The 15,349-nt window shown below is 35.8% G+C and overlaps 1 protein-coding gene across 2 annotated transcripts; it reads left to right on the top strand.

Moving 5' to 3' along the window:
* The first annotated feature begins 354 nt into the window (after positions 1–354).
* LOC112514016 (transcription factor BIM1-like) lies at positions 355–9,239 on the top strand. 2 transcript variants are annotated; one of them, XM_025120293.1, is made up of 12 exons: positions 355–596; positions 990–1,243; positions 1,381–1,452; positions 3,681–4,043; positions 4,516–4,627; positions 4,731–4,855; positions 4,946–5,054; positions 6,287–6,356; positions 6,475–6,570; positions 7,449–7,756; positions 8,402–8,531; positions 8,609–9,239. In XM_025120293.1, exons 2-12 carry the CDS (start codon positions 1,207–1,209, stop codon positions 8,696–8,698), a joined length of 1,512 nt encoding a protein of 503 aa, XP_024976061.1. In that variant the 5' UTR covers positions 355–596; positions 990–1,206; the 3' UTR covers positions 8,699–9,239. The 2 variants fall into 2 exon arrangements, with proteins under 2 accessions (XP_024976061.1, XP_024976062.1); XM_025120294.1 differs by lacking the exon at positions 8,609–9,239 and having other exon boundaries at positions 7,449–7,722; positions 8,402–8,519.
* The last annotated feature ends 6,110 nt before the right edge of the window (positions 9,240–15,349 follow it).

Below are 15,349 nucleotides of genomic sequence, written 5' to 3'. Positions count from 1 at the left end.
CATTAAGAGACAGATTTTTTTTTGCTAAACAAGATTCATCTATTAACGATTCAGAGATTGTCTCTTAATGAAACTATTAAAAAGTAAACAAACAACTCCGTATGTTATTTTCTTAAATAATCACATGGCGAAATGTTTTTTTTACTTTAATTTCTTGCGGTTTTCAACATATTCTGGCTCATCCCGGTTAAAAAATGAATCAACCGTCAAAATAAATGGAGACATCGTGACTCAAAAGAGGGGAGGGAAAACGGCGTTATAACGCCGTCTTCAAGTTATAAAAGACGAAACGAAGACCGTAATCACCACCGTATGAGAACGAACCATCTCTTTATTCTCTTTATCAAAATCACACACCCACACATACACACACACAGAGGGTCCTATCTTTCATCATTGTCAGCAGAATTCTCTATGTTTTAACACGAAAGAGATTCAAGAACATCAAGAGATTCAAGCATTCCAATCCATGGTTGGAGTCATAGTAGATTCACCTCAGAAGAATTGAAGTCCTGTTGTTGAATTCCTTCTTCTCCGAGGAATAGGATTCTTCTAGAAGCTGAATTCCGGGAAATATTTCGACATTCAGATCAAAGGTATGCATCGGTCGATCATCTCTGTGTTTGTTATCCCTCTCGATCTGTCTTTCTTTATTTGATTCTTCATTCTGTCTGTTTTCACCATAAATTTTGCTTTTAAGCACTCTCATTGTATATGATTCTGCTGTGGTTACTTGACTTTTTAGAGTTGAATTGTCTAGTATTCTACTTTTTATATCAAGTTTTTGGTGTTATCAGTAGTTAAATAGGTGAGTTTTAACCAATCAATTGATTCCCAGCAATTCTCTGGTTTCGGATTTTTGTTCGATAATGGAACTGAAAGAACTAGAATGTATTTCCAAGAACAATCTAAGAGACTTTTGCTCGAGATTTTACTTTTTCGTTATTGAATTTTGATCTAAAAGTGATGGAATCTATTGTATCTAACAGAATTGCGTGAAAAAAAGGAGGGAGGAACAAACGAAGTCGTGTCATCTACGTACGCTGCTTCTATTGGATCTGGCCAGCTAATTTGAATCTGTAAACTCTCATTCTTGGTTCCTGCGATCTAAGTGAAGGAGCAGATTGTCAATTTACACGATTGCCGCAACTAATTCGATCCGAAATCTGAGAAGCAAAGTCTCAAAATCTTCCTGGGGGCGCAGAGATGGAGCTTTCTCAACCCCGTCCCTGTGGAGCCCAAGGTAACCATCATTTAACATCCCTCACGCACAAACGTACAAATTTAGAGGTTTTGTGGCTGCGCGTGGAGTGGCGCGTGTGTTTGTCCAGAGAAGAATTAACAACGGGTTTGTTTGTGTGTGTGACGTTGATTTCGCAGGTGCCAAGCCCACGCAAGACTTTCTTTCACTTTATTCACCTGCTCAACAAGATCCAACCCCCAGCATTGCAGGTAAATTTGAACCCTCTTTCACCTTAATTAATCTTGTCAACTAATTGCTTAGATATCATTCTTCTAATTGTAATATTTGATTCTGTCAAAACTAAACTAATGCTTGAATTGTAAATGGTTTTTGAATCTCATCTCTTTTTAATCCTCTGTTTTTGTTATTTTTTTTGGGGGGGGGGGGGGGGGGGGAGGAGAGATGTAATTCCTATTACTATATAGTGAGTGGGAGATGGAGTGAATGCTTGGGTAATATGGGGGTCCTAGTTGGAGAAAATGGGGAAAAAACTTTGGAGCTTGTTGAAATGCTAGCTTTTCAAAAAATTAGCTTAGGACAGTTCCAATCGTACTCCTAAACACTAATTTGCAGGAGAAGGGATCTCCAAGTCTCCAACTGTACTGCAAAAAGAGTGGCGAAATGCTGGAGATGGGAGAGAAAGGTCATATATGGCGTGAGATTGGAGTCGAAGCGGTTTTTGGCGTTAATGTCCCCACTAATTTGTTTTTTTTTTTTTGCCGCTAGGCTTTGAAACGATCTTATAAGTTCAACTTATTGCTAACCACATAAGGTTTTTTAGTAAACTCAAAAAATAAACTAGATCATGGTTCTCAAATGTGATCATATTCTTGAGAGTGTTTTGTTATTTACAAAAACATTTATCAATTTAGTATATTATATCAGCTAGGCATTACAATGCAAAAACATTTATCAATTTAGTATATTTATTTCCAAAGGGGTGACCATTCAAGTATATTTTGTTGGTATGTTTTACCTTATCAATAGACAACTACATATAATATCTTTGTGTGAGTAGATGTGCACGTGTTTAATTACGCCATGCTGTTCTTATGTTCATGATATCTGATTATCCATACAAGGAAAAAGACCCACGAGTTAGGTGGTACCCGTGACCTCCATGCTGGGTCCGGGTCACGGTTTGGGTTGCGTAGGCCATACCTTTTGGATTTTAGCCTGTTGACCGACAGAACCCCCACCCATGGAGGAGGCAGAAGTGCAGGCTTTCAGATGTATCATGTCGTTGGTATTGAGTTTTGCTGTCAAAAGTTATAAACTTATTGAGTTTTGCTGTCAAAAGTTATAAACTTTTTAAGCTTTTGGTTGCATTTTTCTTTACTGTCTGACAAAACACCATCTCCGTGACTCCATTTACATAAAGTTTGTGGAATGAAGAAAAAGTTTCTATTATTATAAAAATATTTAGAATAAAAATGTTATACAATCTTCGTACTTCTGATCGATGCATTTATCTGGTGCAAGGATTATTCTTTGAAACATATTGGGTTTGATGTTTGGAATTGGATGTCTTGGAAAAAACAAATATTTAAATACCAAATAAGAAATACAATATTCTATGATCTACTATAAATTTTGAAAAAGAACCCCGAGCTTTTGGGTAGTTCTGAAACATGATTTCCTTTGCTTTCCTACTAAAAAGTTGCTTTTTTATTTGATCAAATAAACTAGCAGGATGTTCGAGTCCATTAGAACCTGCTGGTTGCCACACCCAAAAATGGTATTATACGACTTGGTAACATACAACCCCTTATGTTATGTGCTGACGCTTTTGAGTCTTAGACATATGATTTGTAATCATTAAGACCGTCTCCAAAGGGCAATGGCACCAAATTGCTCCAATGGGATCTCCATTTTTCACACCATTGTTGGCGTTATGAATAGTAAAACACCAAATTTGGTGTAACACTATTCATTTACACCGGTTTTTGTTAAGTTTTCGTAATTATGCGAGCTTAATTTATCTTTCACCTATTCTTTTACTACATGTTTAGAACGAAGTTGTGTGCAGTTATCATTAAGACCATCTCCAATGGGCAATGGCACCAAACTCTATTTTGACAGCAAATTGCTCCAATGGGATTTCCATTTTTCCCACCATTGTTGGTGTTATAACAATAGAACACCAAATTTTGGTGTAACAGTATTCATTTACACCAAATTTTAAGTTCTTGGCAATTACCTGAGCTTAATTTATCTTTCACCTATTTATCGGGCAACATTGTGATATAACTCTTCTTCCTCTGATGATATTTTTTCCTGCTTTTACGAAGTTGTGTGCAGTTATCAAATTGTGTTCAACAATTTGCAAGTTGGGTTGCCATAAGAATCTAAACTTATTTTTGCATTGGTTTTCCAATATGAAGCTTTACGCGCTTGATTGATCTGTCTCTCTCTAATGTCCATGACTAATAAACAGGTGGTTACATCAGAACTCATGACTTCTTGCAACCACTGGAACAAGTTGGGAAGAATGTTGCCAAAGAAGGCATTGAAAAATCTTTCCTATCTGGTCCCCCAACTATGGTGGAGCACATTCTCCCTGGGGGGATGGGGACTTACAGCATTAATCACATTTCATATATCAATGAAAGCCAAAAGGTACCAAAGCCTGAGGGGATTGTGACCTCGGCTGCACAATCAAGTAGTAGCAATAACAATGATGAAAACTCAAACTGCAGTTCTTACACAGGAAGTGGTTTCACGCTGTGGGAAGAGTCCAATGTAAACAGGGGAAAGACGGGGAAGGAGAATATTGCAGGAACTAGGCACGTCATTAGAGGTACATTTGTTGTCTCTTTGCTTACAATCTTATTGCACCTGTTCAAAGACTATAAATCAACTAGACGAGTAAATGAAAAAAATATAAAAGTTCATACCATATATTATATTAGAAGTCTTGCAAATTAAAACAACACAAATAATATAAAATGATAAAGTAACATATGAAATTCACTTAAATAAAATCATTCATCTAACATTCTTCCAAAGTTGGAACCTTGAATTACAAAATCGGTTGAAAGAGTAAAAGCCTGAAACATTATAGTTGGGCTAAAACCTCAAACATATATAATCAAGTAAAGACTAAAATATGTATAATTGGGCACCAAATTTTTTAAGCACGTAAGAAACACCCTCAGGCACAAACTTGGTAATGAAACATGGATTGACAAGTGATAACTTCAGTAAGCAATCACATAGTAGGCAAGCATGAATAATTGTAACTAAAATCATTTACTAAATGTGCTTTACAGACGGGGGGATGAAAGTTGGAGTGCCATGGATGACATCCATGGAGCGGCCATCGCAGTCCTCATCTATCCATAACCATCCAAGCACAACCTTCAGTTCTCTTTCCTCCTCTCAGTCAGTCATATCCTCTCCACTTCTACATCTCCATGTCTTCGATGAACTCTCTTACCTTGTACTTTAGTTCCATATTTTTAACAGTCTTCTTGTATCTTTGCAGTCCATCATCAGCCCCTAAGAATCAGTATTTTCTTGATGCGGTGAAGTCTGCTATGAGTGTCCGAGAAGAGGAATACAATGATGAAGAGTTTGTTATCAAGAAAGAGCCATCCTTCCACCATAAAGGTGCCTCTCCTTCCCTATCTCTCTCTCAAGATGAATTTTCAGATGATATTGTTGAACTGAGATTGTACAAATTCATCTATGAATTGATAGGTGGCATATCGGTTAAAGTTGGCACCACGAACCCTGATCAAAAGCCCGACAGCCCACGTTCAAAGCACTCTGCAACAGAACAGCGCAGAAGAAGCAAAATTAATGACAGGCACGTTAGTCTAACCCCAGTTCTCATTGCAAATGCTTTATATACTAAATATATATAATGTGTTCGATGAGTCCAATTTTTGTGATGCAGTTTTGCTTATGATTGTGTGCTATAGGAGAATCATTGCTTAGAAACTATAATGCTAATCCTTCACCCCTTAATTATAGTTATTATTTTTGCAGCTCTATGATGATGTAGTGTGGCCAAAGTAGATGATGTCATGTATATTACAATGCTTCAGCATGATATTTGTTACCTATCTTGTAATTCTGCTTAAGGTAGAGGGCAGGTCTACCTACATCTTACCCTCCCTAGATCACACCCCTAGTGGGATATACGGGCTTAGTTTGGTCTATCTTCTATTTCTACTTGCCTATAGGTCTCATACATAGTAACAACTTGTCACATATTGATTACACTCAGAATTTTTGAGTTTCTTATAGTGAGTTACTACTAATAACTGAAAAGTAGATTTGCGAGCTCATTATAAATTCCTTAGTAATGGGCTACTAACAAGTTACTTTGATTTGGATGTCTACCACTTTGGGTTAGGGGAGTTACAAATACTCCCCCCAAAACAAATGTTTACATATCTATTTTTAATGTATACTTTCCAATTCTACCCTTAATTATGATCTGGATAAATTTATTACTCCATCTATTTTTAAGCGTAAGATTGTCATTCAGTCCGTTACAAATATGCAATAATAACCATTTCTAAGACTGCATGCTTTTTTCATTATGGACATTTATTTTTGGACGGAGGGAGTAGTAACAGAGGGGTCCCTCAAGGTGCAATAGGTTGGACTCTTGCATCTGGAGAGGAAATTGATTATGAGTTTGTTTGAGGTTTTGTGCAAGCCTGGTTTTACATTTAGAAACGATAGAAGACTTGGGTGGTTCCCAGTGTTAATTGTTAATGCCAATATTACAAGGGACATGTAGCTCAGTTGGTAAAGGGACGGAGTGACTTTCCTCCAGGAGACGGGCTTGAACCCCTCCGCTACCCTCAGCTGCTGAGTCATCTCTGAACTCCCTCCTCACATGTGGTTCCTAGGGGGGGGGGGTAACCTTTTGCTCAAATATTACAAGGGACAATCTCTTGGAATTATTCACTCCATTTGCAATTTATTGTTATGCAATCCTTGTTGAAAGGGGAAAAAGGTTTTTTTTTATCAGTTAGCTGATGATTGGGAAATGATTAATTTACTGTATTTTTATGATTCATGCAGGTTTTCAATGTTGAGAGGAATCATCCCTCATGGTGATCAAAAGAGAGATAAGGCATCATTTTTGTTAGAGGTATACTAGGAGATATCAATAAGAGAGATTGGTTTCTGATTCTGTTATCGTTTTTCAGAACCAACAAGTCTGAGGTTTAATGTGTCTTTTCTCTGATTAAATTTAACTCGCATCATAGGTTATCGAATACATTCAGTTTCTACAAGAGAAGGTGCACAAGTATGAGGATTCATACCAAGGATGGACCAACAAACCACCAAATATGACCTCATTGGTACAATTCATACTTCCACATTTTCTATGTCTCAATCGTCATGTTTGCAGAGGAGTTGAAATGTCTCATACACCCATTCAGTTTGCTTGCTTCCTATGAATCTAAGAACTAGCCAGTTTTTTGCGTCTGTAGGGTGCGTTTGGTACGCGGGACAAAACTAACAACGAAAACTTATTGTCCCAGCATTTGGCATGACTTTAGAACGGGATAGAATGAGACTGAGCTAGATGAAAATACATTTTTTTTTGTCCCACCAAAGTAGGTGGGACAAAAATCATCAAAACAAGTGGAACAAAAATTATGGAGTTGTGATAAAATTGGTAAGTTACTAAATAATCCATGTCAAATTAAAACCTTGCGACCAGAGATGCACAAAAAATCCCAAGTCCGAAGCCCAGGACAAGTCTCAACGCATGATCAGCCTGAAATTTTGGGAGCAGTCCCGGGGTGAAAAAACATGGAAAAGCCTGATCGGACCTTTTTCTACCCCAAAGCCAGGCCCAGGCCTGAAGAAGCATGGACCATTTTTTCCTCACTAAAACGGGCTTTAGGGGCCTGGCCCAAGCCCTATTTGAGCCTTGTGCATCTCTACCTAGAACATTCGGCAATTGTTTAACCCGCTTACCTCACTTTCGTCCGTCCAATTCCATCCGATCGTATCTTGTCTTACATACGTACCAAATGGACCCTAGAAATCTTCTTCAGTTGTATACCAATGAATTAGCAGACTTTATAGCTTAGCTATGGAAACACACATGCTCTCTGCAAGAAAGATGGATATTCTTTTACTAACAAACACATTCGTTCATAATAGTTTTAACATTCTAAACCTACCACAATTGGTTATCCTCTCAACTTACCTGCCTTCCTTTTAACAGAACAACATACCAACGAAATCCTTGGTTGATCATCAACCTCAACTTCCAAACAATACATCTCGGCCAGCATTCGTCTTGGATTCTAACACCAGCTCGCTTGATGCGATCAAAGAAACGACGAATACATCATTTCCTGTTGCTGAATCCTTTCATACACACATATGTGCTCCTGATACAGCCTCAAAGGCTCAACCCCAGTTACTGCATAGCAGATCATGTACAACTGACTGCACTGGAGACAAGTTGAAAGATCAAGACCTGATAATTGAAAGTGGTACAATTAGCATCTCAACCATCTATTCTCAAGGGTCAGAATCTTTACCATGCCCTCATTTTGTCATCCTGCTTCTTTGTCTTTATGAAAACAACCGCTCTAAATTTTGGGGTAGAGTCAGGTCTATGTACTTCATACCCCAAGGGCGGATGTAAAGGCATAGTTGGGGCGTTGAAAATTATTCATTATAAATTGAATTTTTATATATAATTATATAAATCTCTTGTTTTAACCTAGGTGTGAGAATAAAAACCTCTCCGTTGAGGAACCCGGTGTACCTGCCCCAATGGGGCCGGGATTCCCCACAAAACCGGGGACCTGGGAGGGGACAGGGATCCCACAAAAGTTTAAAACTGGGGATTCCCGACCTGCCACGTCCCCGTATATTAAATATATATTGTATATTTATTATTAAATATATTATTTATAAATAAATTAGTAAAAAATCCCCATTGGGGATTCTGGATGGGAATTGAAGTTCTCGCTCCATTCCCATGCCTACTTTGACCTCCGTAAAAAGAAACTTACAAATTTCATTTCTTTTTACATTATACGTTATAAATTTTATTTGCATGTAAATTAATTAAATTCCACCCCCAATTACCAAAATTATTAAATGTGCCATAAGCTTGTTTTGTTGTTATGTATTATGGACTAAGGTGTGGGTTTTCAAAAACAGATTATGCAGTGGTCTAACGCAAGCGCTAAGGAGGTCGGGCGTGGATTTGTCACAAGCCAACATCTCGGTACAAATTGATCTGGGAAAGAGATCATCAAATGCGAGTAGTATCTCACCACCCGATCTCAAGGTACTTTTCGGTTCCTTAAACAAGTTATAAATACAAATATTTTCCGAGGGACCAATTCAGTTTTCTCTTTACAACAGGAAAATGGGACTCCTCCCATCGATCAAACGCTACCACGCTGGCAAGAAGAGAGCGGTGAAGCCTCTAAGCGGTTGAAGACAAAAGCATAACGTAACACAAATTCAATTCTTTTGCCTGTGAAGGGGTTCGACTCCAAGCACCATCCACGATGCATGATATACCTCTCCATAAATAGTTGTGCCCACCGATAAGATACTCTGGGGCCGTTTTAGAAGGTGATGTCATACCTTTTTTGAAGAATTCAATTCATTTGATTTAATTCGTGATTTCCTGGGGGGCAGGCAGGTGGAGATTCTGTTTAACATTATCGAGGATCATACATGTTTTTTTTTTCTAAATTGACTGAAAATAGTCAATCTTTCCAACCAAATTAACTTTTTAGCCACTTTTTAACCGAATTCCCATTTTAGCTAAACTCGATTTTTAGATTAAAGAAAAAGAAAAAAAGATCTTTAAACATTGCGTAAACAAGTTACGTAACGATCCCCATTTATGTAAAGAATTTCCTTAAGAATACCCATTTGTTTCTCTTTTTTAACTTAAAATAGGCTTTACGCAAATATGCAGACATTTGCGTAACTCTTGGGATATGGTTTTAAAAATGACTAAAAAAATGAATTTGGTAGGAAAGATTGTATATTTTGGTCAATTTCCCATTGTTTTTTGTGTTCAAAAGAGAGATTGTACATCTGATTAGTCCTTTTTTTGGGGGGGGGGGGGGTGGTTTCTCTAATTGTATTATTAATTATTTATGTTTATTTCTGATAGATGATTTTTTTGTTGTACATGGAACTATTTGGCCATGAAATGGTTTTAGATGGTAAAAGAAAAGGTGTACACTCATATCTCATTAGATAATACACGTGAGGGGACTTGGTTGGTCGTGTGCGGACGATTTGGCCTGCAACCTACATAGGTCGCACCAAAGATTGCCGGGTTTTGATTTAGTATCACATGTGATTGACGACAGTCTCACATATGATATGGGTGGTGTTGTGTTTTTTTTGTAAAATGGGTGTTCTCGTTTGATCCCAATTCCCACCCTTAAGTAAAACATGTATATTGATTTACAAAAATAAATACGGTAATGTGTAAATTGTTATCTTATCCAAGTTAGGTGTTGTTTGGTTGGTTTTCATTAAGTTTTGTATGAATAAAGTTGTTTGTGTTGATTAATTGAAAAGTTTTATGTTTGAGAGAATTTTTTTCATAGATGGAAGAAAAATATATTTTTTTTTAATTCGGAGGGACAAGTTTGGAAGAAAAAAAAACTTGTCTTTTTGTATAAAGCTCACTCCTAGAAACTTATTGAATATACCACTTTCTATATTATATAATAATTATCAAACAATCATTTATTGCTGACCAAATAAGCTGTGAGTCCTATCAAGTTTATTAAATTGTTAACAAACAAACCCTTCAAGGAAACTTGATGATACCTAATGAGAAGAGGTGGCAATGTAGGTAGAGATATAAAATCAAGTATATGATATGTATGTAGATGTAAATGAGTAAGCAATGGGGCATACATACATGATTGTAACAAAAACATGAAGGGAAAAAATTGAAATACAATGGGGTATACATACATGATTGTAACAAAATCATGAAGGGAAAAAATGTATATTTCAATGATCCTATATGAGCATTTTAAGTTATACTAGAACAGTACTCGCGCAATACAGAGAGATATATTTCGATTTTAATGTTCTATTTTATTATTTGTCTTTGTCGATGTTATAATACGATTTTATGTGTTTTTAAGAAAACAATAATAATTATATTTTTGAATAAATATAAATTTGAAGATATCATAAAAATTTGAAAAAAAATATCTCAATGATAATATTAAAATCAACTATTTAAAATGAGATATTTATCATGTATTTGATTATGTTTATCTGCAGTTAGTTACACGAATTTAGATATGGAGCTTTAATAAATTGTACTTACACACAATCTACTTGCAATCTTGAGTTTCAAGTAATATGCATTAATAAACAGTACTTTACGCATAAAAAATGGTTTTTAAGTGTTTTTGTCAAATGTTTTATAATATAGTATAGATTATATATCGATATCATCTAAAAATACAACTCTACTGGTACTTCAGTATATAATATTTATATATGGAAAATACAACAAATAAACCTACATACCCTCCTTACTTTTGGTGAGGTGTGAGCCTCTAACCTCCTAGTAAGCCAAAGACTACGATACCGTTAGAAAAAAGACTTTTTGGTACTTAAATCATATTTTGTTTCAAGTATTAAAGAGGGTCAAATATCTTATTTATAAATTTCCAAGTGGAATTGAAACAAATGTGTCTGACAATTGTTTTAGGTCATATCCACATGGTGTTAACACAATTTTTTTTATTAACATGGATATCTAATCCGCTATGTGAGCCGACTAATCCCAGGACAACCATCTGTTTTGCGGGTAGCCCGGAGTCACCGCATTTGAACCTCCGGGACCACAAAGAGATTTTTATTCCTCCTTAGATTTGAACATGAGACCTCCAGGTACTTTTGACCTTTGACGCTTAAGCTCAAACCAATCAGGCACCATCCTTGTGGTTGAAAACAAAATTTTGGTACTCTTGGAAAAGTCTTGAAGCAAGGATTCTATAAAGTATTAATTTTAACAAATAAATTTAGAAGTTGAATTGATGTTTTTGTGAGTAAGGCTCAAGATTCTGTTTGTAATTAGTTTAAAGTTAACTCTTAGAATCATATTAAATCATTGATGGAATTAATGAGATTTGATGTCAACATATATTTATGAACTGATAGCAAAAAGACACACGTAAATGTGGCACAATAGTAGTGTAACTGCATACCACTATTGAGTTCGCTTTTTTCAAATAATACAATGATAAGTTTTAAAGATCGTTTTCTGCAGGTACTGGTCTAAGAATCAGAGATTTTTACGAACTTCTGGTGCAAAGTTGAGAGTTTATAAAGATGATTTGTTGTTGGTAGAATATTGATGTTTTAAAAATAACAGTTAATGAAAAACGGGTATTGGTGTAAGTTTTCCCCTAGAGTATAATAGTAACTTAAATGGTTGATAAAACCGGTCACAAAATAATCTCATTCGATTTCCTCCTCTCGAAGCTATGTCATATGGGTTGGGATTACGGTTTTCTCATAAAGTTTCCACAAATGTTAACTTTCGGTTTGCCAACCGTACTAAATAGATCTCAAAGATCTTAGTTCTGCCGGTATGAAGAGATGCGCATATATCCATGACACACCAACTCGACCGACATCGGAACCTTAGTTCGGTTATGCAAAAACCCATATCTCTATGCGATCAACGAAGATTTTCTCAAACCTCCTTGCATCATTCAAGCCACATTTTGGATCCGCCTATATCTGGGTCAAATAGCTAATATTGACACTTACAAGGGACCAGCTTGTCTACGTTGAGTTCAAGCTTCAATTTGAATGATCAAACTGATGAGTTAGCAAAAAGTGTGAAAGTGTTACATTTTGACCTCTTGGGTTTGGCTTACACCCCCATGGGATGTTGGGGGGGGGTTAGCTACTGCTCATAAGTTAAAAAAACATAATGCAAGAACAAAAATACTCGAACATAAATTGCATTAAACGTAAACTTGCCACTATGGTCAAGTCCCACAAAGTGAACAGAAAATAAAATACAACAGAAGTTAAAACTAGCTAGAAAGCAAATAAAAAAAACTAAGGAGTTGTTTACCAAACACTTATTCGGTAAGTGCTTACCGGTAAAATTTAACACTATTATTTACTTATCAGGTAAGATTTTAGTCCACCAAAACGACAACGTATACAACAATTTATCTGGTAAGCGCTTACCGTGGTAAGAGTCGTCGCCCTCACTTATCGAGTAAGACTCTTGGTCCTTATCTCGCTCTTACCGGATAAGACTCTTGGTCCTTGTCTCGCTCTTACCGGATAAGATTCTTGGTTTTTACCATATTCATCCGGTAAGGTAATGTTACTTGGTAAGCACTTACCCGGGTAAACGTTTGTTAAACAACCCCTAAATGGTTTGAAGCTGCTTCGCAGTTACAAAAGATTGTTCTTATGAAATGCCCAAGTGCCTCTTTATATAGTAGAGGAGGTGAGCGAGCGAGACTTGAGAAGGATAAAAGGACTTCTCACCATTTGTCTTCTAACTCAAGTTTGTCTCATTTCTCTTCTGTGCTGTGAAAACTTCAACTTTGACTAAACCTGCAGCCTGCATACTCTTTCAATATTGCAATGAATCTTGAAAAAGAGATTTTTCTACAGCTTCATCCACTGCTTACCACAGCAGTGACTCGCCACTATATCTTAAAATGCCAAAATCCGACTTTTTAGTTATTTCTTAACTTTAAGACTGATTTAGACTAAAGAGATATTAGGAGGCTCAAATGGGTATTTGGTTTGATAAAAAGAGTAAAAATGAACTAAAAAGATGACAAATAACTCTTAAGAAATGAGGATCATCATGAACCGAAAAGAATCAAATTGTGAAAACAAAAAGTGGGTGTAATTAAACCTTGTCATTATTGTTGTTATTGTGGGTTGTTGTTGACTTGTTTCAGCCTTTCAGGGTGTAATGTGGCTAAAGTTGAACTAGGAGGGTTGATTTTGTAGATGATATATTCTCAATATAAATAATATAACTTTATTATTAATTTTAAATATAAACTTTATAACATTATTAACTTTATTATTGTTTGCGCCTACCTCTCTTCCCTCCATCATCGACACATACAAAAACACCCTTATCTCCGGTATCTGCAAGGCTGCAACTTCCATCTTCCCATCTCTGTATTCTCCAACCCTATCCCACAAACACCTCATCTTCTTGTATAACATCAACACAAGCTCTACACCATACATAACATTGGTACCAATCGAAATCCTACTATTTTATGTCTGTTCTTACTTTATGCATACCCACTTCAAAATTTTGATCTTTTCTTTTAGAAATTGTGCGTCACTGATAACTTGTGGCTAATTATGAATTTCGTGAGATCTTTTGCAAGGGTGGGTTCTTCTTCATAATGACTCAATGGGTGATGGTTAACGATTGGTTCTTCTTCTTCACATGGAGTCATGGTTGTTAGGTGTGGCTATGGATATGTCACCATGGAGAAGACCTTCAAGGTATCTATAATCTCCCCCCCCCCTCTCTCTCTCTCTCTCACACACACACACACACACACATATTTCACTTGATATATAAGATACATATTAGATAATTTAAAAGTTCTATAAGAAATGATGTTCATCTGAATTTCATTGGGATTTTCGCGGGGGGGGGGAATTATACCTGGTGATTAAGGTATGAATGAATGATTGCATAGGGTTGGAGAAGATGAGGTGTTCGGTGAAAAGGATTGTAGAAAAGAGGGTTTGGGAGTTGCATTCGCGAGATGGAATGGATTTGCAGGCACCAACATTGGGAGGGGGGGGGGCTTTGTTTATATATGATTTAACTTGTGCATATATGCTTTAACTACTTGGTACTCTATTTTTTAATAAAAATAATGGCAAACGGACTAAAATACCCTTCACTTAACAGCAACAACTAACAGCCATGGACCAAAAATGTAACAAAATCGAAACTTTATGACATTCCTTGTGATTTCAAGAAGTTAGGGACAAAAATCAGAGTTCTCATAAACCCTAGGGACAATCTTTGTAATTTACTCTAGTTCATATAAGAAGCTAATACAATATAAATTTTGTTGAAATAGAATAAAGTATCATTCCCAAAAAAAAACACATTTAATAACATCCCCACATCATCATTGGGAATGAATTCAACAAATCATTAACAATTCAAATATACATACATACATATATATATATATATACATATACATATTCTATATGAACCTGATAACCATATACACGTAATAAAAATTGGGTATGTATAAATTACCAATCATTTAAAAAAAATTGAAGAGTGTTCAGAAGTAAACACATAAGCATTGTTCATAAGCATAATTTGATGTTTGTTCATAGGTGAACCATGTAGCATTCCCCATCTATTTCATATATAAACGAGACTACATAGTGTATATGTTTACTAAAATAAAACATGGATATTACAAAAATCTTTACGACTTTTTTTCCATATACATCCTTGCTCACACATGAACAATTCCTATAAATATTGAATATTTGTTCATACATGAACCATTAACCAAAAATAGTTGTAGAAAAATATGATGTCGGGGATCTTGCTGTCGGTTTCGGTTCGGCTGACGAGAGTAATTATCGGATAGTTACATTGTTATTAATGGGGACTTACAAAACATCTCACTTTCATTAATGGACAACTAAAGTCTTTTTCCAAAATACTCCTTGTAAACATTATTCACTTATGTTACCTTGTCTATGTGTGTAATTATTAAATTTTATGTCATGAATGATCTCAACCACAAATTTCAAAGATCAATGGACAAAATTGATTCACAAAGTCAACACCATGTACTGGGTTAACAAATGAACTCACCCCTATCTATCTATCTATATATATATATATATATATATATATATATATATATAGAGAGAGAGAGAGAGAGAGGAAGGGAAGTTACAGTAAGAAGCGAAGAAAATTGAATCCTTGATCACTTTTAAGGATTGATCTAAAAATGAAGATCTCTTCTTACGTTTTTCACTTTAACTTCCCTTTTCATCGGAACCCAACCACATACATATATATATATATATATATATATATATATATATATA

This window comes from Cynara cardunculus (genome assembly GCF_001531365.2).
Source record: "Cynara cardunculus var. scolymus isolate 2C chromosome LG 6, CcrdV1, whole genome shotgun sequence".
NCBI lineage: Eukaryota > Viridiplantae > Streptophyta > Magnoliopsida > Asterales > Asteraceae > Cynara > Cynara cardunculus.
This window is presented reverse-complemented; position numbering and strand designations above follow the sequence as displayed.